Source organism: Saccostrea cucullata, unplaced genomic scaffold (assembly GCF_032062105.1).
Source record: "Saccostrea cucullata isolate Sc308-1 unplaced genomic scaffold, CSIRO_AGI_Scuc_v1 ctg1194, whole genome shotgun sequence".
Taxonomy (NCBI): Eukaryota; Metazoa; Mollusca; class Bivalvia; order Ostreida; family Ostreidae; genus Saccostrea; species Saccostrea cuccullata.
The window spans coordinates 43,749-69,503 of NW_026928585.1; the positions used below are offsets into that span (position 1 = coordinate 43,749).

The window sequence follows — 25,755 nt, forward strand, 5'->3', positions numbered from 1 at the left end:
TTTTGAAATTTTATAATGTTTGTGAACTTAAAGTAGATGTTAACAGCTTTTGATGTTGCTTCAGCATATATAGTATTTTTACCTTTACAATTTATAAACATAAAAAACTAATTTTTACTAATATATAATATCAATGGACATATGCTATAAATCTAGTTCTGAGACAGTCTTAACATGAATAAAATAGCCATAAATCTTCCACATTTCGTAACGGGAATGAGACCACGATATTTTTTATTAAAGAAAGCACTATAAAATACGTGTGACAAATATTTCTATAAGATTCTTGTATTAAAGCAAAATTTAATGTCCTCTGAATTGTTAAAACAACAGGAGTTTTTTTTAAAATATATCGATTACTAGACATCAGAAATTGATTGATTGATTGATTGTTGTCTTACGACCCATTCAAGAATTGCTCAGTCATGTAGAGACGTCATCATATGATAATTAAGGGCTCTTAATTTGGACCTTTGCTCGTCATTCAGAGCCATTCAGCAGAGGGATATACATGTAGATCGTGACAATGCCTGCCGTGACTTGGGACCTTGATTTTTAAGATATCATCCCAAGTATTTAAAACATTTACGTCAAAGTGTCAAGCGCATGGCGAAGAAACAGTTGCTTTTTATGTAAATAAACTTAAAAAAGAAATAAAAAAATTAGATGGCAACAAGGTCTTAGGTTCAAGCTTTGACTACACAATGAGCTCTCTACCGATCGCGACTGTGCTACAGGGACGGTTTCAAACATTTATAGAACAATCTATCAGTTGATGGTAAAGTTTTTTCTAGGAAAATGAATTCTCATTAGTTGCGAAAACCTTTATTAGACAATTGGGATAAGATGGGCCATCGATCTCTCCAGATCTCTTTTTTTTTCTTCAAATCAACCCCTGTTGGTACCTATTCTTGTCAAAAACAACAAACAGATTTAAACAACCGAACAATCACCCGCACATCCAAAAATCAGTCAGGCAAAACAAAGATATATCGCACGATGTTTATTTGCTTTATCGTCCTCCAGAAAGGGAATACATTCTTTTAAAGAAATGCTTTTTCATTTGTTACTATGGTATTGAACAGAATGGGTTCAGATGAAAACAGTGTATATTTTTTTTCTAAAACCTAACACATGACCTGGTATAACTTTTTCATCGACAGTAAACAGGTCACGGTAGGCTAGTGGTAGAGTGTTGGGAAGCTCGGGTTCGATTCTCGTTTGTGGCCCCGCGTCAGACCTATGACCTAAACATAGGTTGTGACTGTACCTACGCTTAACGCTTTGCATTAGAAGAGAAAGTCACGGGTCTTTCGGATATGACCTTAAAAACATAGGTCCTGTGTCGCGGTAGGTTTTTTTAACACGATAAAGAACCCTGACTGCTTAATGGCCCTAAGTGCCGAGTATAGGTCTTAATTGGGAGCCCTTCACCGGCATACGGTTACCTCTCAATATGGGTGAAAAATTCACAAGTGGGAGGTTAAACAACAAACAATCAATCAATAAATCCTGGACAGTAACTTTTAAGCTACAATTTCCACATGTGTCGAGGTAGTGCACTTTTATAACACTGAATGCCCCCTCCCCTTTCTTTCAAAAAGTTTGTTTTCAGCGTGTATCATGTATGTTGCTATGTCTGCATAGTCCTATATATATGAAAAGAATCTTAGATTCATTATTCTTTTTGTTGTCTTAATAAATATTTTCCATGACTTTCATATTCTTTGTGCTGTTCTGATAAAATTCTGTTGTTGGCAAACAAAAATTAAGTTCACTGTACCATGTATGCAAATAGCAGATAATAGTACACATTCAATGATGATAATTGTTTTTTTTATTCTGGAGACCTTTAAGGGATCCATAATGGTGGTTTTTTTAGAAACAACAGTTACAGATACATTTTTATAACGGATACCTACAAAACTTTACTATTCAGAAAAAAAAATTCTTTTCCTTTTCAATTTCAAATTTGTAAAATCTATGAAAGATTCAGAACAAAATATACAAGGGAGACAAGTTTGATTTGTAGTGTATCTGGATTTGAATTGCTATCTTATTTTTAATTACAATTTATCAGTTATTTAAATTCAATGTTTGCATCACTGACAACATGTACATGTTGAGTTTTTTAAATCCTAATTATAGATGCACGGCTCGAAAATCTCCTAGGAGCACTAGAAAAATATATCAATCAGAGAAATCTGAAGTCACGTGATCATCTACGGTCCAATGAAGTTAATCATGGTTTTTCAAAAAAGGTATGCAGTTCTTACTTATATATAAGAATTGTTTTATGAAAAGTTCATGGTTTTACACAGCTTAAATTTGAACATTACATATAGGTCTTTGATAAATTGATGTTTTTTTATTTGGATAGAGTGAAGTTTGTTCTGATGATGAAGAGGATGCTGAGAGACAGACAGTGCGAATAGATGATAAAGACGGAAAGGTGTAACTAGATACAGACAAAATAACATTATTATACCCCCGCTTGAAAAGTGGGAGGGTATATAGGAATCGGTATTTCCGTCCGTCCGTCCGTCCGTCTGTTACGCTTTGGTGTACACATCTCTTATCCGCAACTCCTCTCATACCACTGAAGAAAATTTAATGAAACTTTCACAGAATCTTCATTACATATTGCCATTGTGCACCTCTTATTTTACTTTTTGATCTAACATATATTTTGGATTTTCCAGAGCAAAACATGGACATGCCATTATATTTTGGGAGGCATGGGGGGGGGGGGGTAGATTATTTAGTGAGCTCATTGCTCACAGTACCTCTAGTTTCGATAATATGCAACATGATTAAAATATAAATTTTTGTTAACAAACGAATAGCTTAAATCGAAAATTATTTTTAAAAAGTAAAAAAGACGAAATGTGTGTGTATGTTTCTTTAACAAAGTTCTTTAATTGGTCTTGGTTCAGATCTCGGGAAATAAAGGTTTACAAAAAAGATCCATGTATATACTGTATTTTTGACACAATAAAGTAATAACAAATGAAAAACATCCAAAAGAAAAGTTCTGGCTATTAATTTTTTCTTTAGAATTTTCTTCAGAATAAGACACATGTCACCCTTAATTGAAAACTTCTCTTTTATTCAATGGCTTACAATGTGTAAGATCAATGTTCGAAAAAACTTACCGTAAATTGTAAGAAGCCAAAGTATTTTTGAACTCAATGGGTCACAATAGCCACGTACGTAAATGCTCCGGTTCTCAATAATCAAGAATGAGTTGTAAACAAAAGCGTCATGTTCCACATTTTATATACATGTACTATAAATAACAAGGTACATGTACGGTAGTACATGTAACCGAATTTTAGCCATTGCTTCATGTAAAATTAAAACACAATTAAAACCGTGGTAAGTTGAGAACTTTTAATGAGAATGGATGAAATTTGCTTAAAATAAATGAGAAATTCTTGCAATTGACTTATTTGGTGACCATTTTGATACTTGTTTGTGTAGCATATCTTATATAGGTTTGACTTAAAAAAAAAACAATGAGAACACGTTTTAATCATGAACTATTCCGATGTTTATACTGACTCCCAAAAGCATGGGCTAAAAAGTCGTCTAAGCTTAACTTACATTCTTTTATGTTTTATTTGCAGCCAACAGATCTATGCATTGATAAACACCAGCAGGATGATGACAATAATGACAGACCACCGCCACAAATTGGGATTAAATCGGTAAGAAAAGCACCTAAAAACATGGATGTTTGACCACTTTTGGGATTTAAACAGTAAGACAAGTTTGCTCTATTTTGGTATTTAAAAGGAAAGGCAAAATACTAGAGAACATACTTAGAAGATCCAAATCCTATTTTGCGATAAAAACGGTGAGGCAAACATTTGAGAGCATTGATTCAATTCCAATCCCAATTTGGGATTTACAAGATGAGGAAAGCTTTCGAATATGTTTATCCACATTTCCACTGTTGTCTTAAGTTTGGGCATTTTGTGCAATGTCTTGACATGATCCTCACCAAGATTTGACGTCATGTAGGGAACATAATTGAAAAATGATAGCATTTTTCAAAGTAAACTCATTTTGTCGTGTTCCTTTCAATGTCCATCAAATTGTGTTAATAAAATTGGACAGTATATGCAATGTTTATGGACATTTGTTGTTATTCAAAATTCATTACATTATATTTTATGTAATCATGAAATGGTATCATATATTATGGGACACCCTGCTTCACTTTTAAAAATATTTTTTTAAAATTCTTTTACAATATATTTTTTACTGTATTACAATGTATATTCCAGTAATAACATTTTTGTGTTGAAGTCTTAGTGAATAAATTTGACTTTTATCAATTTTAAACAGGTGAAAGGAACAAGGAAAAGAAACTTTGGAATCTCCACTTCCAATCTTTGGACTAATGGCATAATTCCGTATGAAATCGACTCGAACTCATTTGGTAATTTTCTTCATTGTGAAAGGTCTGAAATTGAAGGAACCATCATTAAAGTCTAAGAAATCATGAAAAAAGACGAAATTATTTAGAATACATCCGATCATTAACTTTAAACGTGTTTGTTAAATTTAGAGACTTTTTCCCTAAATATTGAGAGTAATGATCAGATAAAACATTACAATTTAGGTGACGTAGTGTTAATCCCTGATTATTCTTTCTTTTTGACTCACTTGATAAAATACAAGAAAATTATTTTAGTAATTAGCTTCTGGTTTCTAGATTATTTTTAAGATGTGCCGTATAAAGTAATAACAAAAAATATATAAAAATGCAAACAATGTACAATAGGATGAAATTCACTACGCCATCCTGTGGAATTCTATGAATCTTGCGAACATGATTGCTATAAAATATATGTAATGTAACATTTTTCCAAGAATTTGAATTGAAATGCTCCAACAACAAAATATTGAGAGAACTATGAATATTTAAAGAGGCACATTAAACTTAATAAAAATCAGTATATAATTTCTTTTCTTTATAACTTGATTAATTAGATAAACATTTTTTTTTAAATCCCCCCCCCAAAAATGTATGACCCATCTTGACTGTTTAGGCTGTTTTTTACCCAAAAAATTATTAAAGCAAGTGGTTTATTTCAGAAAAATGACTACATAATTTTACAGTTGTAACTAACTAGAACATTTTGTTCTCTACGAACAAAAACTATCATGCATTTTTCTTTCATTCTCTTCTTTGCATATTTGCATTAAGTCTTTTTTTTGACTTTGCAGGTTCCAGCTTATCTTTAGCTTCCGATCTTATTCAAAACACTGCAAACAATATTTCCCAAACCACGTGTGTAAAATGGAGGCTCAAAACAGCAGACGATCAGTACTATGTCAAATTTCAGGGAAGTACAGCCGGGTAAGTAGAGGAGAAGGAGAATTTCAGGATATTATTTTTCTTTGTCTTGGGAGAGAGTTAATTTTAAGATTAACTCTTAACGACTTACATAACTTTATTTTCAGGTCGTAGAAATGTGACGTTACCATTTTCCCCGCAAGCACTTTATAGCGCGGTGCAAGTTTCTCTAACGTTTAGCGTAGATACTATTATCACATAATATTTGAATAGGAAAATAACTTTTCTTATTTCATGAGATTTTAACAAGTATAAAATAGATGGTTATTGGAATTAAATTGAAAATTTAATGATTTTTTTTAAAGTGCTTGAACATGTGTGATTGCTTGTTAAGTGCCTTTTTCTATGTGAGAACTGTAATTTTCAAAAAGTAAATAATAGTATTTATTATATAGTCTATTTATTGTCCCTATATAATCTATACAAACGCAAACAGTTCATAACACTACATATTCACCGGATTTTAATTTTCACCGGAAATGCGCGTGCAACGGCATTTTGACGTCACAATCAAAGCATCAAACGACGTTGTAAACAATGGTTGCAACGGCCGCTGGGAGCTACGTATCTGAGCAGGAAAACAATTATTCAAACCTATTTCAAGACTATTTTTTAACATCTGGACGTCTTATATATATAGCGAAACTCGGAAAGGAAAACACGGAGGTTACGAACAGTAATCTGGAGATATTTTTTATTTTCAACAATGGAAGATCGCAAATGAAAATGGTGTCGTCATACAGCCTTCAATGTCTTATCTATTCTAATTCCGACTATATAATAAAAAAATACTGTAATTTTGGTGTTGAATAAAGAAAAATATCCAATGACCTCGGCTTCGCCTGGGTCAATAGAAATATTGGTGAATAACAAACCATATTTATATATAAACATATATATATAGATATATATTTATTTTTTGCAATTGTCAAAGTTCTAGAGAAAGAATTGAATAAAATATTTACTCCTTTTCTGACAAATAATAATTGATAAAAGTGAACAATAATGAACGGATATGAGGGACATTCACTAATTTAATTTTTACAAGTCTTAGAAAAGAGTTAGTTTACGTATAAAATAAACCTTTTATAATTAATTTGAGAACAAACAGAAAAAAAATTATTGAATTGACTTGAGGAAACCTTCAAGAAATACTTTTTTTTTCAAAATTGATGGCAAGTCTTGGAATATAATTAGATAAAGTATTAAATGTATCTTGTGATTTAAAAATCTGTTCTTCAGATTTCAGTTTTATAAAGATCTTCTGATGTGAGAATGTTAATAAATTGTTTCATAATAAACATATATGGAGAAAATTTCAAGATAATATAGGGTTATAAGTCTAATGAAATAATTAGTGCAAGTGTTGGATACCTTTTGTGATTTAGAAACTTTTTATAAATTGAATAATAGTGAACTGATATGGACAAATGCAAAATTTAAGATTCGTAAGCCCTCTGCTCACTAATATAAAATGCTGCTTTAGCTTTTATGATTTTTGAAAAGAAATGTATTATATATATACGTATAATATAAAAATTATATTACAGCTTGCGGGGCAAAATTAAACAAGAAAGGCGTTTCAACTTAACAAAAGCTATAAACGACTTACAGACATTATGTCGTTAGGACTTATCTCTCTTACCAGATAAACCTTAAAATCAAACTAATAACAAACTTTTCTACTGACAGATGTTGGTCCTATGTTGGGAACATCAAACAGACAGGAGGACAACCAGTTAACCTGGGTTCAGGTTGCCTAGATGTGAGTTTTTATCACAATTTTTTGTTCATGTTTTTGACATCTCAAAAAAAAACTGTTTATTTGATTTTATCTTTTGAAAATTCTTAAGATGGAAAGAACCTCTAGTAAGGGAGGAAACTTATAAAGAATGCAATTCCAAGCCTGAATTGTCTTAAAAGTTTAACCATGCGAACCATTATTTAGTCAATTTATTCAAGTTCGATGCATTAAACACGTAATTATTACAACTCGTACTTTCTCTATCAAAAACGTACAACAAAACATGCTAACACATAAACAAAGTGCATGAGACCAAGTTAAATGATATTCTTAAATCCTTTCAGATCACCAATATTTTTTATCCAAATCTACGGGAAATGAAAACTGTAATTGTGAATTTGTGAATTCGTTTAAGTGTGTTTGCTTGTACATGTATAGGCATAAACAGTGTACATGTATCTTACTCTATTTTGCAGGAATATATCGTTCTTCATGAGATGCATCATGCTATGGGGGGTCTTCACGAACAACAGAGAAACAGAAGGAAATACTTCGTCAAGATCAACTGGGAGAACATAGAATCTAACTACAACGACCAGTACGCCCTAAGTCAACACACGGGAAACAGAGAAATCTACGACTATCAATCCATCTTGCAGTACCACTTAACTGTGAGTATATCAAAATGCTAACGTATTTAAAACTCAAGTGTTGTGGAAATCTGAGACATGTTCCTTTTGAAAGTACATTCAGGAAGCAAAAACTAGTTTTTTTTCTGGATTGTGAGAAAAACATTATATATATTCAAAAAAAAGGAAAGATAATAGTAAATGATAAAATTCAGTGGACACATACATTTTTTAGTTCATTTTGTTGAGTACTTGATAAATTTGTTAATCATAATGCAGTGTAAAATGTCCCATCCAGCACATTATTACTGTATTATCATAAATTTTCGTTGGGGTTTAATTTTCGTTGTGTTCGAGGTATAAAGAGACACTGGAATTCATGTCCACCACGTAATGTAAAATGTTACATAAACAACTACGCAACAATTCTTCATCCATGAATTCAAATTCCCACGAACCAAGAGTTTTTCCTTAAACCACGAAAACGTGACCCCACGAAAATATGATTTTATAGTATTCTACGGGTTACGCTATAAAAGAATTTATCTTAGTCAGTGTTCCTTATCTCCATTTTTTCATGATTTTTTTTATTGGTCCTAAATGTACACCTCAATAGTGCTTAATGTATTTCAGGCATTCTCCTCAAATTCAAAAGCAACAATGGTCATTCCTGACCAGGATCTGGAATATCTGATTTCCAACAGTAAATACACGTTCTCTTTTTACGACATAGCAGAGGTCAATCAGGTCTACAGCTGCCCATCAGGTGTGTAAATAAGATTGTTTGATTGTTCATTCTTTCATACCCCATTCAAGTTTAATCTATATATACTTAGTTTGCCTTCTTTATATAAATTTTAAGATCATTGATTTTCATGGGGATAAATTAAAATGACATGATGAAAAAATAAATTTCGAGGAATTGGATTTACTGGTTGAGGGGAAATGAATCGATACATTTCCATTTTAAATTTGTACAGATTTTTGAAGACAATAATAATATTTCTTGACTTTTTCATTTTAGATACTTGCACTCTCTCCTGTCAAAATCAAGGGTTCAGAAAACAGGCGGTAAACCAGGCATCGTGTAGCTGTCACTGTCCAACAGGACTAAAGGGAACAACCTGTGAACAACTAGACACTGACTCAGGTGATAACATCGTAACAATAGGTCTGATAAGCTATACGTGTGCATGAAAGAACATGGGATGCTTACTCCCCCAAGACATCTGATCTTTCTCCTTATATTTCTTGTTAACAGAATTGTACCGATTGTTGTTTTTTTATCTTTGTATTTTTTATCCGTAAATGTAACTGCTGATAACATCGTAACAATTAATTTGATAAGCTATTGGTGTGAAGGAAAGATAAATAAGAATCTTCTTTTTAATTCTGAAGATCTTTTTTTCCCTTTGAATTCAAATGCATTCGAGAATATTTTTCTGATTAAATAAAAGTCACCAAATGCCCTTTGAAGCGCTGCTGAACATGAGGTATATTTTAGAATCGATTTTGTTGATACATGTATATTCTCTTCAATGTAGAATGCGGAAGCATTATTAACCTTTCGAATGGCGGATCTGATGAAATTAAAATGACGTCATACACATCTGGAAAAATATGCACATGGCTTGTGAAGGTATAAATACTTATTATCATCGTAACCAAATAAAAAAAAATTGTCACAATAGTACAATGCATATTTCTTTGGTTATTTTGTTTTGAAGATATTACAAAAATATTCTACTTTACGGTAAGATAATACAAACAAAAAATTGACATCAGGATTGATATACACCTCAGGATTTATTTCTGCAAATGATGCAATAAATATATTTCTAAAATATGAAGAAATCGTAAACCTTCTATGATGTTAAAATTTTTTAATTTCTGAAATCATCCTTGTTTATCTATACAAATATTTTTCACTTCAAATTCCATAAAAAATGGATAGGTCATACGAATACATGTATAAGTGTGAAAATATATGTACTACTTATACTTGAATATCTAACATAATAAACCAACAATTTTAATTTTTGTACCACAATTCTAATATTCATTTGCTTTCCTTTTCTTTTAGGCTGAAGCGAATTCAATCATAAAAGCCACAGTGACGTCGGTTGACCTGCCATTCACCTCACAAAACGAGTGTCAGCATTGGTTGGAGTTTCGTGATTATCTTATCGGAGACCCCGGAAAAGAGTATGGCATTGCCTGTTTATATTCTGTACAAAACTGCTGATCCAAAATCTACGTTTTTGACAAATTAATAATTTCATTATACCCCACGCAACACGTTGCGTGAGGTATTATGTTTTTGACCCGTCCGTCCGTGTGTCAGTCAGTCAGTCCGTCAGTTCTTTTTTTTTTTTTTTTTTTTTTTTTTTTTTATTGGTCAGCACAACTCCTCATAAACCGCTGCACACAATTTCGTCAAACTTTGCAGGTATTTTGGAAACAAAGTGTAGATGTGCATATTTCCAGGAAATTCCGATTCCTTTGTTTTTCCTATGAATTTCCGCACTTTTCAACTAAGATTTTACGCCATATCTTGAATATAGAGATGTACAGTTTGTCAGCACAACTCCTAATAAACTGCACTACACAATTTCGTCAAATTCTGCGGATATTTAGGACACAATATGTTGATGTACATATTACCAGAAAATTCCGATTTCTTTTTTACGGGTTGTCAGCGCAACTCCTCATAAAACTCCGCACACAACTTCGTCAAACTTTGCAGATATTTAGGACATAATGTGTAGATGTGCATATTGCCAGGAAATTCCGATTTTTTTTTATTTTTCCCAGGAATTTCGGCACTTCGAGTTTTAATTAAGGGAGTGTGGGGTATGTGAGCTTGCTCAGTTTTTTATGCGCCCAGATCGAAAGATCCGAGGCGTATATTGTTTTTGTCCTGTCTGTCTGTCTGTCCTTCAGTCTAGCAGTCTGTTTGTCTGTTTATCTGTTTGTCTGTTTATCTGCAAACTTTAACCTTCGCCATAACTTTTGAACCATGAATGACAGAGACTTCGTATTTAAAATGCATACTCCACATATTAAGTTCTTTCAAATGACACCAAGGTCAATGACCTTGTGACTTTGACTGTGACCTATATGATAAAAGTAGTTTTTTTCTGCAAACTTTAACCTTCGCCATAACTTTTGAACCATTAAAAATAGAGACTTCATATTTGGTATGCGTACACCACTGATTAATCTCTTTTAAAGGACATCAAGATCAATGACCTTGTGACCTTGACTGTGACCTATATGCTAAAATTATGGGGGGGGGGTGCATAGTGTTTCACAAACACATCCTGTTTTCATTTGTTAACGTGGTGTATGGGATTGATCACTGTTTGTTCATTCAATTTTAACATTAACGTTTTTATCTCAAACTTTAATGTTTCGGTATATTATATTCATTTGATATATCAGGTTCAAGATAATTAAGTTTAACTTTTCATTTTTTTTAAATATTAATTTCATATGAACTGATTTAGGAAAATATTAGTTTTCATATCAATTTAAAAACAGACAAAACAAGCAAAAAACAAACAAACAAACAAACAAAAAACAAAGAGAAATATGGCTAAACAATTCAAGCTTCAATATTAATTTTTGATAATAAAATAGGATTTACTAATTCTAGAAAATAAACCTAACAGAAGAAATACGAGTATACGAGGATCACTAGACAGTTGGATTGTATGTTGCATTTTTCTGTTTATATGAGTATATCCTATTTTTAGGCTTTGTGGGAAGTCTACCGTGGCAAAAACGTACACTCAAGCAAACATTGGGGAATCCTCTCCTTTCATGATCAGATTCAATAGTAAGAATGGCGTAACATCCGGGACAGGGTTTACAATAAGAGTAGAGGCCATGCAATCAGGTAAACATGAATTTTATCATATTCATTCAGAATTTTATTTTTATGGCATTTCATTGTTGTTGTTATAACTCAAGATAAATCATAAACTATTGTTGTGAGGCTTTTGATGTGTATTTATTTCAAACTTTTCGAGGGAATTTTTTTTTTTTTTTTTTTTTTTTTTGGTGAAATTTATTTTTAACATTGATGAAAAATATGTCAATAATAGTGAAAGCATGTCTCCTTAACCAATACTCACCGTGACCTGTGTACAGGGGATGCTTACTCCGTCTAAGCACTTGATCCCTCTTTTGGAGTTTCCAGGGATCCGTTTTTGCCATATTCATATTGTTTATGGACTTTTGACATCGATACTTGTAAATTATTTCATCTCTTACACTTTAACTGGTAGATGAAATCAATTTAAAGAATTTGTGAAAAAGCGAATCTTGATCGAGGCAAAAATAAACACATATAGACATAAATTGCATGTTTATAAACTTCAGGCCACGTAATTAATGAGTACATGCTTATTTTTAGTCCAGTACTATCTTGACAACAATTACAGTACATACTATTTTTGCCGACAGGTTGTATGAGTGCGCCTTGTAAGACGGGTTCGTTGTGTACTGAAGGAAGCGGGGGCGGATCTTACACATGTACCTGTCAAAATGGAATGTCAGGGACCAATTGTGACGAATTCAGTGGTAAAACGTGCTCAATATTTTTTTTCACCTTTTTTTCTCAAATAAAATATACAGTGTCAAACAAAACAAACAAATATCCTTTAGAAATAATAAACATCATTTAGAGATATCTTGCAAATTAATGCTATCAATGCACCAGATCCAACCTGACTTTTTAAAGTGTTCCTGATTATGCTCTGTGTCAATTTTTATTATGTTCGTAGTTTTTATTCACTTTTTATGATATTTTGCACCGTTACTTGCTTCCATTTCCTTATTAAAGTATATTACAGCACAAATCTACAGATTATCCAAAAAGTATAATTTTCTTTATTTTAGCCCCGGCTTATAATGAATGCAATATGGAGGAGGACTTCGGAACGTGTGTTTTTGACCAGGATAGCTCTGCTTCTTCTGACATCAGGTGGAGCTTTAATACTGTAAGTAATGTAATGGAATTTTTTGTTGGTTGTTGGTACTTGAATGGAGCATGATTATGTTATTTTTTCTGCGATATCTGAATTTTTTTTTACCATAACGAACAAAGAATTTTTTTTTATATTTTTATCTGAGCATATAATCATCTAAAGAGGATTGAGTAGATTAAATATTTATCATTATTTATAATTGGTATGAACCTCATAAATCTATTGATGACCTACTGCTCAAAAATTAGTCTTAGTAGATAATATGATTACTATATAAATATTGCATGTACTTGAGTGTAACATTGAACACCCCACGAAAACCTTTGCCAATCGAGGCGAAGCTGAGAAAAATTTTTAAAAAAAAAATGAATCAAGCAAATTATCAAAGTCCAACTTAATCAGACTCCACTGTATATCTTTGGTATTTTTTTTTAGAAACTGTGTGACTGGCGAGGGTGTGGTAATGGCGTCCTAACACGTGGTACTAATTACCAATATCTTACTCTTACGCCGTACTATGACGGTGTTCAATGGACCTATGGATCAAAGTCCATCATCAAAACAACTGCAAAATTCACAGGTAACGCCATCTTTAAGATTATTTGGTTCTTTTCCCGATCAATGGACTAAAAATGGCACGACTCGATTTTTTTCTTTACGTTTCTGGACAATTTGTTCTTTTTTCTTCTTAATCCGTCAACAAATATGCTAAAATTTTCTCCTTTTTACCACCCTTCTACCGACCCAATAATTTATACTCAGTCGGAAGAGGGACAATCAAATATTATATTTAATATGCCCTTAATAATCCATTCTGCCAAGGGTACAAATTATGATATATATATAGTATTTTTAGTTTCTCTGTCATTTTTGACAAAAATACCTAAAAACCGTGAATAACACTCATTATATCTAGTGTTAATGTGTGATCCTGAATACAGTTAAAATATATAGAGTTTAAATAATTGTATTTAAATACTACAACAACTTTCTTTATTTCGAAGGAATTAAGATTATTAGATTATATAAATATGTTTTTTTTATTTCCATAGCTGTTGACCGATGTCTATCCTTTGAATATGCCATTGGGAATTTTAATGAGGGTAGCTATCTGACTCAGCTGAACGTTTACGTGGAAGGAACAGGAAAGTCAAAAACAAGCGTCAAAAGTATCAAGGAAACAACAAATTACGAGTGGAGAAGTGAAAGTGTGTCCATCGAGGCCGTAGAGAATCTAGTGGTATACATATTCTAAATTTGACATAAATTCTAATGATTAAAAAGTTTGTTTTTATTTCTTTACTTATTGTTCTTTTCGTGATTTTTTTTTCTTTGCTAGATTTTATATAGTTTACTTATTCATTCAATGTAGAAAGCGTTAAAAAAAATCTATAAGTTAATAAATTAATTTTTAAATGAATATCATAATTAATTAAGGTACTAACATTGAAATATAACAATGGAATTTTTTTTCACAGTAATGCAAAACATTCAAATAAATTTATATCACAGATTAGTATAGAAGGAATAATAGGACCACAGTTAATAGGAGTGGACAGTATTACACTTCGTCCGGGTTTGTGTAAGTAAATATTTTTTATCACAACGTTTTGCTCGTATAGTATTGCTAATTTGAGCAACTAGCACAATTAAAGTAAATTTCATCAAAAGTTATCTCTAAAATTTTATATAACAGGAATTAATTTATTTGTCTTGCACAATAAGTTTTCGCTTTTGTTCTACTGCTGAAACTTTGAATTAAAAATTTAGATTAATTGCATGTGTTTATACATACAGATATTATGGTTGTGCGTGATTATAAAAAAAATATTAATATACACATATTAGGCATAAACAAGGTAAATGAGGCTTTGGTTTGACGTTCGAGAAAAGATGTTTTCACTTTACTTACAGTTTCACTTTTCATTGTTCTTTCATTTAATATCGAATATTTCATAAAATCTCATATTTTTTTTATCATTATTTAAATTCAGGTACGAACACTCCTTGCAATCCGAATCCATGTCTTAATAGCGGATCCTGTGATGATTCCAGCCCACCCACGGGAAGAAAGTACACATGTACTTGTACCACAGGTTTCTCCGGGGATAGATGTGAATGTAGGTCTATTGTATAATATTCCAATTATTCATTGTGATACCAGATGAACAAAGTCTGATTACAATTCCAAAATTAAGAGATAAAATACGGTTTTTTTTATTTCTTTTTAATAATTAGAAGCTTTTATGATTTCTTCAAAAGATGATCCAGAATTTATTGATTTTATTTTTTCAAAGTGATTTTCTATATTAAGATATTCTCATATTGTTAATGCTAATTATATGTTACTAATCATTAAATACAATTTAAATGAAGGTGTAATATCCCTGTGATAAAAGATTAAACTTTCCGAGGAAAATATTTCAAGCAAATCAATGAATTGTCTTGCCAAAGATGAATACTTCTAACAGGACCATTTTACAGCGAATTTATTTAATTGAATCTATTTTGAAATGATAGATGTTTATGATTACTATAATCTTCATTTTATATAATAAGGCATATGATTCATTCCTGAAAAAGTAAACAACACTTAATATTTCAAACTTCTGTAAATATGAAACTAATGCTAAAGTATTGATGAAAATCAATGTTTGGAATTAATGAAACTAATGTAATGTGAAGCAGAGGTATTTTTCACTTTAACATGTCAATATAGAATAAAGATTTTGTGTGTGTGTGGGGGGGGGTATGGTGTATGGTGTATTTAATCACATGATAATCCAGTTATATTTATTTTCATATTAATCAAATGCTAATCCAGCTAAAAAAAGTCAATTTTTAAAAGGAAAATTAAAAAAAAAACTGCTTAAAATGTATTTTAAATTAACTAATGATCTCAGTTTCAGCGACAGATTATTGTGCTAACAATCCATGTCAAAATGGTGGAACATGCACTTCCGGCACTACAACACACTCATGTCAATGCCCTACGGGTTTTACGGGAAGCAATTGTGAAAGTAAGTGTTTAGTACCAATTTCCTTTTTAGTACCATAGATATATTTTTATTTAAGGACAAGATAGGGTAACGGCCGAATATCGCCTCTAATTTGATATAAATATCAGTACACTGGTAAAATTGTTATAGTTTGTACCTTGTTTGTTACATTGTAAGATGTAAAAATGATGCTTACTTTAAAAGAAGCACTAATTTAGATTCAAAGCTTACATGGAAGCTACTACAGGGTGCAGAAGTAAGACATTTTCCAGAATATCCTCAATTCTGGTGGAATTTCATTATGTTTGAAATAGTTTCTCTTCGAAAAACATAGAGCACAAGCTTGCCTATCTAAGATTATTACACATCAACTGCATTTGATATTAGTGTATGAAATATATAAATTTGGTAGATAGGGAATCGTGTGCTCTATGTTTTGCGAAACAAAATGTGTTGTAAAAGCTATGAAAATTTGCATAAAAATGGGAAATTTCGAAAATTGACCTCTTTCCTGACCTCACTGTGACCTCATATTCTAAATCTTAGAACCAATACTCATTCTGTAGGAGGGGTGACAACAGGTTTTTATGGATAAACTGTTGGATCATTCTTAAAGACACCCAAAATTGGGGGCCAAATACTTGTATTACCCTAACTTGTCTTTTTGCTTTAAGCATCGACGGATTTTTGTGCCAATAATCCATGTCAAAATGGCGGAACATGTACTTCCGGGGCTACCACACATTCATGCCAATGCCCCACGGGATATACTGGAAGCAATTGTCAAAGTAAGTTTTCTGGTACCAAATTTATATTTATGCGCCGAGATCGATAGATTTTGGCAAACATGTATATTGTTTTTGTCCTGGCTGTCTGTTTGTCTCATTGTCTGTTTATCTGTTTCGCTATTTGTCTGTCTGTTGTCAATTTTAATTTTCACCATAACTTTTGAACCGTGAGAGACAAACTTCATATTTGGTACATGTAAAATACTCTGCTAATTACGTACCTTCAAACAACACCAGAATAAACGACCTTGTGACCTTGAATGTGACCTACATGTATACGCTTAATATACCTTTTTCAAACTTTGTTGTGGCCATGCGCATAGTGTTTCACAAACATATCTTATTTATCATTTACCAAAGATATATTCTTATTTAATTTTAATTTTAAGCTTCGACAGATTTTTGTGCTAACAATCCATGTCTAAATGGTGGAACATGTACTTCTGGCACTACCACACACTCATGTCAGTGCCCTACTGGATATACTGGAAACGAATGTGAAAGTACGTTTTTGTTTCCCATTAAAATGATTCATTTATTGTCCAATCTTATTTTCAGAAATTATTGTAAAACTGCCGAGTAATCTAAGTCACATTTTGTTTTATAAATATTTCAAAATATTTGTGCCTGTACTTGAATTTGAATTCTAAAATCTCTAATTGATGTTTTTACATTTAAAATTTCTAATTAAAATTCTGCGTCCTAGCATCGATAGATTTTTGTGCTAACAATCCATGTCAAAATGGTGGAACATGCACTTCCGGGGCTACAACACACATATGCCAATGTCCTACGGGATTTACTGGAACCAATTGTGAAAGTAAGTATTGGGGTACCAATTTTATTATTTTATTAATTACCATAGATGTCTTCTTATGAAAATTTTGCTTTTAGCATCGACAGATTTTTGTGCCAATAATCAATGTCAAAATGGTGCAACATGTATTTCTGGCACTACTTCGTACACGTGCCAATGTCCTTCGGGTTTTACTGGGACCAAATGCGAAAGTAAGTACTCATTCTTGGTTTTGAATTTTATAGATTGAATTAATAAATAATAACATCATGAATACTCATACTTAAGAAGGCAAACCGAGATGAAAAGGCTACTCAAAACATTGCAACCGATTTTGTATTTTTCATAGTTTCGATAGATTACTGTGATGTTAATCAATGTCAAAATGGCGCAACATGTATTTCCGGAACAACAACATACATTTGCCAATGTCCTGCGGGTTTCACTGGAACAAGATGTGAAAGTAAGTACATATATACCCATTCTTGATTGAAAAATATTGACTTTGAGTAAAGAAATGAATTACATTATGAATATTTAGATTTTTAAAGAAAAATCTCGGGAAAAGGCTACTTAAATTATTTCAATTGAATGTTTCTTTTCTCAGCTTCCATAGATTTCTGCGCCAATAACCCCTGTCAAAATGGTGCAACATGTATTTCCGGCGCTACCACATCAATATGCCAATGCCCTGCGGGTTTTACTGGAACAAGATGTGAAAGTAAGTAACTATTCCTGGTGTAAAATCACTCATATTAAGTTAAGAAATAAATTTGCTATTAATCTTCAAATTTATTTATTTTCCGTTTATTTCCGCCTTTAAAAAAGATTTCCAATCTGTTGTGTATGGACCGTTTTTGCAAGAAGCTTAATTTCTTTTACACAAGAAAATCTAATTAAAATGATACTTTAAAAATTCTTTTTTTAATTTCCGGTATCAGCTTCAACAGATTCCTGTGCACATTCTCCTTGCCTTAATGGTGGAACTTGTTTTCCCGGTTTTACCTCGTTCCAATGCCAATGTCCCATAGGCTACACAGGAACTACCTGTGCAGGTAAGGTCATATATGAATAACTACTCTTCCCGAAAAAAAAATACCAAAATGCCAAAAAATTTGTTCAACCTCCATAAAACAATATATATATTATTTTGTCCCATTAACACCCAGTTTAACAAAATATTCATAAATGTTCTTGAAAAAAAAATCCCTCTTCCTACCTTTGGAGTATTTTTGTCCTTAGTCGGGAGAGGACAAACAACCATATTTTAAAAAGCATGTAAGTTTAGGAATTTCTAAAACCATATTTATTTTTTTTTAATGTTCTACTTCTACCATTGAAAACTAAATAATTATCTGTAAGGGAGAAATATTGCAACTGACAAAATAAATAATGGTATTTTAAAGCTATTTTGTCAAATTCTTTTTTTATAAAATATATCAGTGTAATAGAATTTTACACAATTTTGGGAAACAATTTAATTCATCGAAGATAATATACTCTACGAATACATATTTTAAAGTTTTTTATACTGTCTTTATTTCATATGCATTTTACATCACTAAGTATCATTTTTGTGGGCAAACTTTTTATTTCTTGTTAAAAAAATGAGTGTTACAGGCATTGCTTTTAACTATAAAGAATAGCCTTTTTGCAATTTTAAATGCTGCCTTTTACAACGTTATTATGTGTCATTTTGATACAACATTTGCATCCTTCAAATGCTCAGTACTTTAAAAAATTAAAATAAGTTATGTCAATTATGGAAATAAAAACAAGAACTTTTTTGATTGTTAAAAGAAATGCACAGCAAATCCTTATATGAATGCAGCAAAAACTTTCCAATCCGTCACACTGAGTATTCCGACGTTAAATTTCCTTATCATTATAAGTTTCTCCATTGTTTTTACACTGTGTATTCGTCCTGCCCACTGTGGAATCATAAATGTTCGTGGATTTCATGGGTCATCCTTATCCAGGAATAAACATCCCCACGATCATTTATTTCATAAACGTATTTTTTTTATTTAATCGTCTGTATATTTAATTTATCCACGACATTTCGTCCCCACAAACCAAAAAAAATATGCTTCCCCACGAACATTGACCCCCACAAATCAAAATGATTCCACAGTATTTTGAAACAAAAGTTTAATTTTTTAGGGATATTTCATTCTTTAATATTTATTTATTCTTACTGATAAATTCCTGTATCATAGATATGATTGACGGTGGAAATTCCACTTCCTGTGCTGACAATCCTTGTCAGAACGGCGGGACATGCGTAGAAAACCCGACTGGATATATCCCTTATAGTTGTAGCTGTCCCAGAGGATTTCCTGGCGACAACTGTGAAGGTAGGGCAACTATATTTCAGCTCTTGTATACAGATAAGACATTGGTAGTAATATTCTTTAAGATTTTTAATAGGAAATAAAGACTAAGTCCAAGCAAGTCAGATTTTCTGCTCTGCATGTTGATGTATGTGGGGCAGACTGTATTAGATCTATACATGGAGTTCACGGCGGATGTGACCCGTCAATAGGAAGGGAATGATTACTTCTTCACGGTGCCAGATTCTACTTGTGAAAGTTCGAATTTTCTGTTACAGAATTGAATTGTTCGTCTTTTTTTAATTTAATGAGACACGTGCTGTTCGCTAACTTTTTTCACACAGAAGATTTCCTACTCAAGAGAACAAAGTTTTCCCTCATTCCTACACAAGTAATTGGTGTTCCTGAATAAGTTTGGTGCAATAACTATGCATGCGGTCCAATTAAACATATATTGTATTTTTATTTCTGATTATACTTGCTATTTTCAACCCATTTGGTAATGAATTGAAGTTCAGAACACATTGTGATCTATTTAGTGAAATAAAACGTAATAAAAATGTCAGGGCAATAAAAGTCATTTTTCCTAACTGTTATTGCAAAGGTCTAGTATTGCATCATAACTTCACATATTCCTATCATATGTTATATCCATGCTTTTTGAAATTATTTTACTTTTGCAGGTCGTTCCTGTCGATTTGAACTGGAGAATGACCCTGCATGTTTCCTAGATACAAATGATCCCTCTTCCTACTGGTTTAGAAGACAGGTAATGTGTCACAGCGTGTGTGACCGGTTGAGAGGATATTCTCTATCCTCTATGGCACCGATCCTACCTTTCATGTTTTTAAAAGTATGTGTTTGCTCCTATCCCTCTCTGTGCTGCTTCAATATACTTTTTAGCTTGAGTTATCTTCGTTATAGCATTTCACACAAAAATATATTGAAAAACTTATTTCATCTGAAAGTTAGTAGAACTTAAAATTTTAGACGGGTTAGATTTGCACGTCCTCGCACTTTCACAGATTTTAATTTTATTCCTAATACTAAGGAAAAGTGGCAATCTTGAGAAATAATTCAAATAAATGAAAAAAAATATTAAAACTATAATATAAAAAATTCAGAGTAGAAAACATACACCCAGTATATTGTCAGTCAAAGCAGTTGTGGTGAGAAGACTTTAACAATTGAACACACCCGTGAATTGTAAACATCAACAATTACAGAGCTTATACATGTACCCTGTTTACAAAAACTGTTTACGTTTCCCGGGTATGATCAATTTGCTAAACTCTGTACACTACACTTAGTGCCGAATGACGATACTTTTGAAGGGGTTTTGCTTTCAAACATTTCTAATCTGAATATAATTATTTTTTCTGGATTAAAGTTTTAATATTTGTCATTAATACACAACAGGACGTGTCAATCGAACCAATCCAAAAATTTAAAGTTTCAATAACTTAAAGATGAAATGAAATTGTCAATATATTTTTGCATGAAATGCAAAAAAATAGATAAATCGTGATATTATACAGAAAATATTAACTTCAGATCTGTGTCAATGCACCTTTAATTTACAACTTAAGTAGAGACCTTCTTTTTTGAGAAGTGTTTAGAAAACAACGCTATTGATGGGAAAGGGAGGGCATAATTACGAAACAATGATTTTCTCTTGAAAAGCTTGATTCAGTCACTTTTTATAGTAGATTTATATTAAGGAAAAGTTTTGAATGATATGACAAACCTACCGTTCAAATTAAGAATCGTTTGTTTTGAACTCAATAATATCTGAATAAAGGCGGTAGTTTACACCGGGGGAGAAGTAAATTCTCCTGCATATTTCTTTTATACATGTATTTAAACAGTGCTCTATAATTCAAATTGATTCAAAATATCTATATGAACTGTCTTATAAAGTACTTTTAATCCTTGAAAATCTTTAAAACTCAATGACAGATATAGAGAAATCACCATCTACTAGTGATGGCCTTTAAAATGAAATACATAACCTGCACTAGCCGCGATCAAAACAATTTTTCAAATGAAACATATGGGAATAAGGAACAGTTTTCGAGATCAAAAGTCCAAAAATAATACAGAGTAGGAGGAGAGCAAAAGCGGATATCCAAAACATCAGAGGTAGGAACAAGTACCATGGAGGAGTGGGCATCCCTGCCGATCGGTTACACCTGCTACGTGGTCTTTTAATGATCGAGAATAGCTTGCATAAAAATTTGTTTTCAAATTTTAGGGACCGACACCATCACAAGGAACAGGACCTTCATCCGCACACGGAGGCCAGTTCTATTTTTATTTTGAAGCCACGGGCCGAAGGCGCCGTGGAAATTACTATTTTGTTGACAATGGTGTCGCTTTTGAAGGTACGTATGGGTTAAGTGATACATTAACAGTTTTTAACGTGGATCAACACAATCAATCCATGAAAGTTTCTTCTTGCTTCCGTCCGCCATAGTTACTTCTTGTATGAACAAATTACTCATTCGGTATTTCTCTTTTTATTCTGGAAGAAAAAAACATGTATACAGTTTTCATTTGAAGTAATAAAAATTATATGTTACTTATTCTTATTTTCAAAGATACAACATATTGCTTGAGTCTGTATTACCACATGTATGGAAGAGACATAGGATCGTTTTCCATTTATACGTACAAGTTTTATAATGGATATCAGAAAGTATTTTCGGTTAGAAGATCACAAGGGGACCAGTGGCATAAAGTAGAGCGTAATATTGACCTGGATCCAGATACATACGATAATAAATTGCATATCTTTCGGAAATATATATATATATATATATATATATATATATATATATATATATATATATACAGCATTTTAAAATATATTCAACAAATCCTGTTTAAATAGAGAAATAAAAATTGTTTATACTTGTAAACCGTGGGGATCTCCGTAATGTCGAGTTTGTTAATCAGGACTGGATGAAACATTTACCCCCTACCCCCTTGCTTGTCTACGAATGTTAAATTTTTTTATTTAAATTGTTTTAAATCCGCAGAAACGCACGACGACTTCAAACTTTCATATCAAATAACCGACCGCCTCCAGGCGGCCGGTAATAATTTCTTTGTTATCAAGTTTCCCGAAACGTCTTCGAGATATTTGTTGAAAGCTGTTATTCATATTAAGGTCAGACGAGACGTTCCTCAAAATCTGTTTTGTATATCTTCGTAATGTATGAAAATTATTCAAAATTTTAATAACATTCTGATTTCTAACCCAGTTTCTAAACGTTTTTAAAAAATCCGAACACTTAAACATTTGAAATTGGAAAATTATTTTTTTTTCCCCAAAGGATTATAAGAAAAATTACCGTATCTTGCAGGCCCCGTGTCAATGACACAGCAGGTGTGGCTTAAAAATGATTATAAAAAAAGATCACTTTTCAGAAATCTCATCACAATGTGTTTTGCAGATATAAAAATGCTCAAAGGCCGTAGGTGCCAAAATTGTTTGTAAGTGGAAATGGGCAAAAATTACTTTCCAGAAAAAAACATGGTCTCCATCAGTTTTCATTTGAAATAATAAAAATTTCACCGGCAATGGTGACGTCTCCATATCAGTGAAATGTGCTAGAGAGGGACGTTAAACAGCATACAATCAATCAATCAATCAATCAAATTTTACAAAACCATATGGTACAAAAATTATATTCTGTTTAAAATTATATATAGAAATGTAGCAAAACTTGGTTTATATTTTTGAGAAATATTCTCAACGATTTTTTAATGTCAAGAAAGATATAATTTAAATGAAGTGAGAGGACGAAGGTTTCCAACACTTGTGCTCGATTTCTTTGTTATTATAATTTACGATACAATATTGTCAAACCAAAACAACTGAACTTTTATTAATTTTCGGAAACATGCAATTTTTGATATCCTCGAGAGTAATGCAAAAAAAATAATTTTTACTTATAAAACTGTCAATATTGAATATTGTCGAAGATAAAAATCATACCATTTTTATCAATATTTCAGTTATCTCCATTGAAAAGTGATTGTTTCACCTAATTATTTTTTTTCTGTTTAGATCGTTATTCAAGCTGTCAGGGGACGATCATTCAGGGGTGATATTGCCATCGACGACGTAACTTTAATGCCTAATCCATGTGATGTCGACCAAAAGTGATATTGACTCATGATCCTGTACTTTCTTCACAGAACATAGAGAATTGAATCTGATTTATCAAGTTACATGATCATAATCATACAAGTATATCAAAAGAAGCTACAACATCCATTTTGTTCTTTATGTGTGTATCTCTTTATTGATTGGTTAATGTATTCATCAACTATAATAATCTATGACTTGGTGTTTTTCATGTTATTTGTGTGCTTTCTTCTCTGTTCATTTTCACTACATTTGATATGTATAGTCGGAATAAAAATATCCTTTGCATTCCAATTATCGTGTTTGAGTAATGTCATCCTGCAAACTTGGTTAAAAAATTCAAAATATATGCAAAAACATATTTTGACGTAAAACAGTACATGTATACTGGACAGAAATATTAACTGTTCACCATGACAAACATTACTGCAGTTGATCATCGTAACAACTGAAACGAAATGAAGAAAAAATGAAACTCGTTGCCTCATTAGTTAATGTTACAAATTCAAATGGAAATTTTTAAAAATAGTGTTGTGATAGGATCAATGACAAGGAAGCACAAATCTTATAAATTGCTGTCTATGGTGGATGTTATACCATATTTCTGCCCCCTACTTACAAGATAAATTATGTCCAGGACGAAACAAACAAAATAGATGCCTGTTTATATCATCTGTCCTTAACAAACGAGAAAAAATACGCCAATATACAGGATACTTATTTCTACATGGATAAGAGTTGTGTTGGCATGCATGTTGTCATTCCATTTATAGAATCTATTTTTAATCAAGGGTATGGGAAAAAAAGCATTCAAATCATTTCTCGGGAAATTTAATAAAAATCAAAGATAATTTAAGAGAAAATGGAGTGTGATAATCTATCAAAGTCGTTGATAAAAAGTAAACTTTTAATAACCATTGCATGATTATAGACAAATATTCTCTAAGTCAAGAAGTACACCACCACATCATCACGGGACTGCTATTAATAGCGATATGTTAATAGAAAAACACTACCCAGGGGTTTTATAACTTCTTTATGTGAAAAGTAAAGTTAAAAAAAGTATTTTGCTAAGGAAGTGCTGCCAGAGATTCCCCCTGTTCGAACAATTATAATTCAACACATTCGCAAGAAACATTTTCTGATGTTTTGAATTTTATACATATAAACAGAATTTTTCCATTGAAACCATGCTTACTTAGGGATTCTAATAGCACTTTCAAAGAATTTTAGAAGGCGAGTTTTTTATTTGTATAAATCTCATGTTTTTAAAGTATCCAGTTTACTGGTGTTATGTAAATATAATCTTTCGAAAATAAATGTCATGCTTAAAAAACTATGACAATTGAATATCAAATAATTCACGATATAATTAAATTTTTTACTGTACCTATATACAATTCTCTTTCAAACGTTAATATAAGTTCAGAATAAGAAAGTGAAAAAATAATGTTTATGTTTGAAACATGTTAAAGAAAAACTTCATTACATAAATTAAAATATATCGAATGAAAATTTAACAACAACAATATACTATCTAATGATACATCGATTCATTCCGATTTTTAATGGTCGTATACTAAATAATTTGAGCCTTCCATATTTTATCGATTATAAATTCTAACCTTGTGTTACTTTGTTTAATATTTTGCCAATATAATTTATGCAAAGGATTTTAATCTAATGTAATGGAAAGGGAAATAGAAGCAAAAGGCTTCTCTTTACACAACACTATCACCGAAAACGTTTTCGGTATGTTTAAATGAAAAAAAAAATTGTAAGTGCAAAATTGCTAATTCAAGGTAGAATACCTTACTTTCTTTAAAAAAAAAAAATATATTACTTTATGTGTTCATTGACAAGTTCAGCATAATGAAATAGAAGTATTTAAATCTTTGTTGATAATCAGATGTTCCTATTCAATTTTTTTTTTTAGTTTATTTACATC

At 31.6% G+C, this 25,755-nt stretch overlaps 2 protein-coding genes across 2 annotated transcripts; both read left to right on the plus strand.

Annotated features, from left to right (window-relative positions):
- Positions 1-1,456: 1,456 nt before the first annotated feature.
- Positions 1,457-7,516, plus strand: LOC134278061 (tolloid-like protein 1). Its single transcript, XM_062760379.1, has 8 exons — positions 1,457-1,475; positions 2,149-2,261; positions 2,381-2,452; positions 3,630-3,710; positions 4,354-4,447; positions 5,239-5,371; positions 7,061-7,133; positions 7,457-7,516. Exons 1-8 carry the CDS (start codon positions 1,457-1,459, stop codon positions 7,514-7,516), a joined length of 645 nt encoding a protein of 214 aa, XP_062616363.1.
- Positions 7,517-7,594: 78 nt separating this feature from the next.
- LOC134278053 (fibropellin-1-like) lies at positions 7,595-23,905 on the plus strand. The gene is made up of 25 exons (XM_062760373.1): positions 7,595-7,783; positions 8,375-8,507; positions 8,766-8,891; positions 9,286-9,380; positions 9,825-9,946; positions 11,500-11,642; positions 12,212-12,328; positions 12,647-12,747; positions 13,171-13,315; positions 13,788-13,975; positions 14,248-14,317; positions 14,730-14,855; positions 15,639-15,755; positions 16,409-16,522; positions 17,229-17,342; positions 17,417-17,530; positions 17,668-17,781; positions 17,926-18,039; positions 18,260-18,373; positions 19,538-19,675; positions 20,335-20,420; positions 21,906-22,035; positions 22,252-22,423; positions 23,461-23,464; positions 23,727-23,905. The coding sequence occupies exons 1-25, from the start codon at positions 7,610-7,612 to the stop codon at positions 23,823-23,825; spliced, it is 2,970 nt and encodes a 989-aa protein (XP_062616357.1). The 5' UTR covers positions 7,595-7,609; the 3' UTR covers positions 23,826-23,905.
- The last annotated feature ends 1,850 nt before the right edge of the window (positions 23,906-25,755 follow it).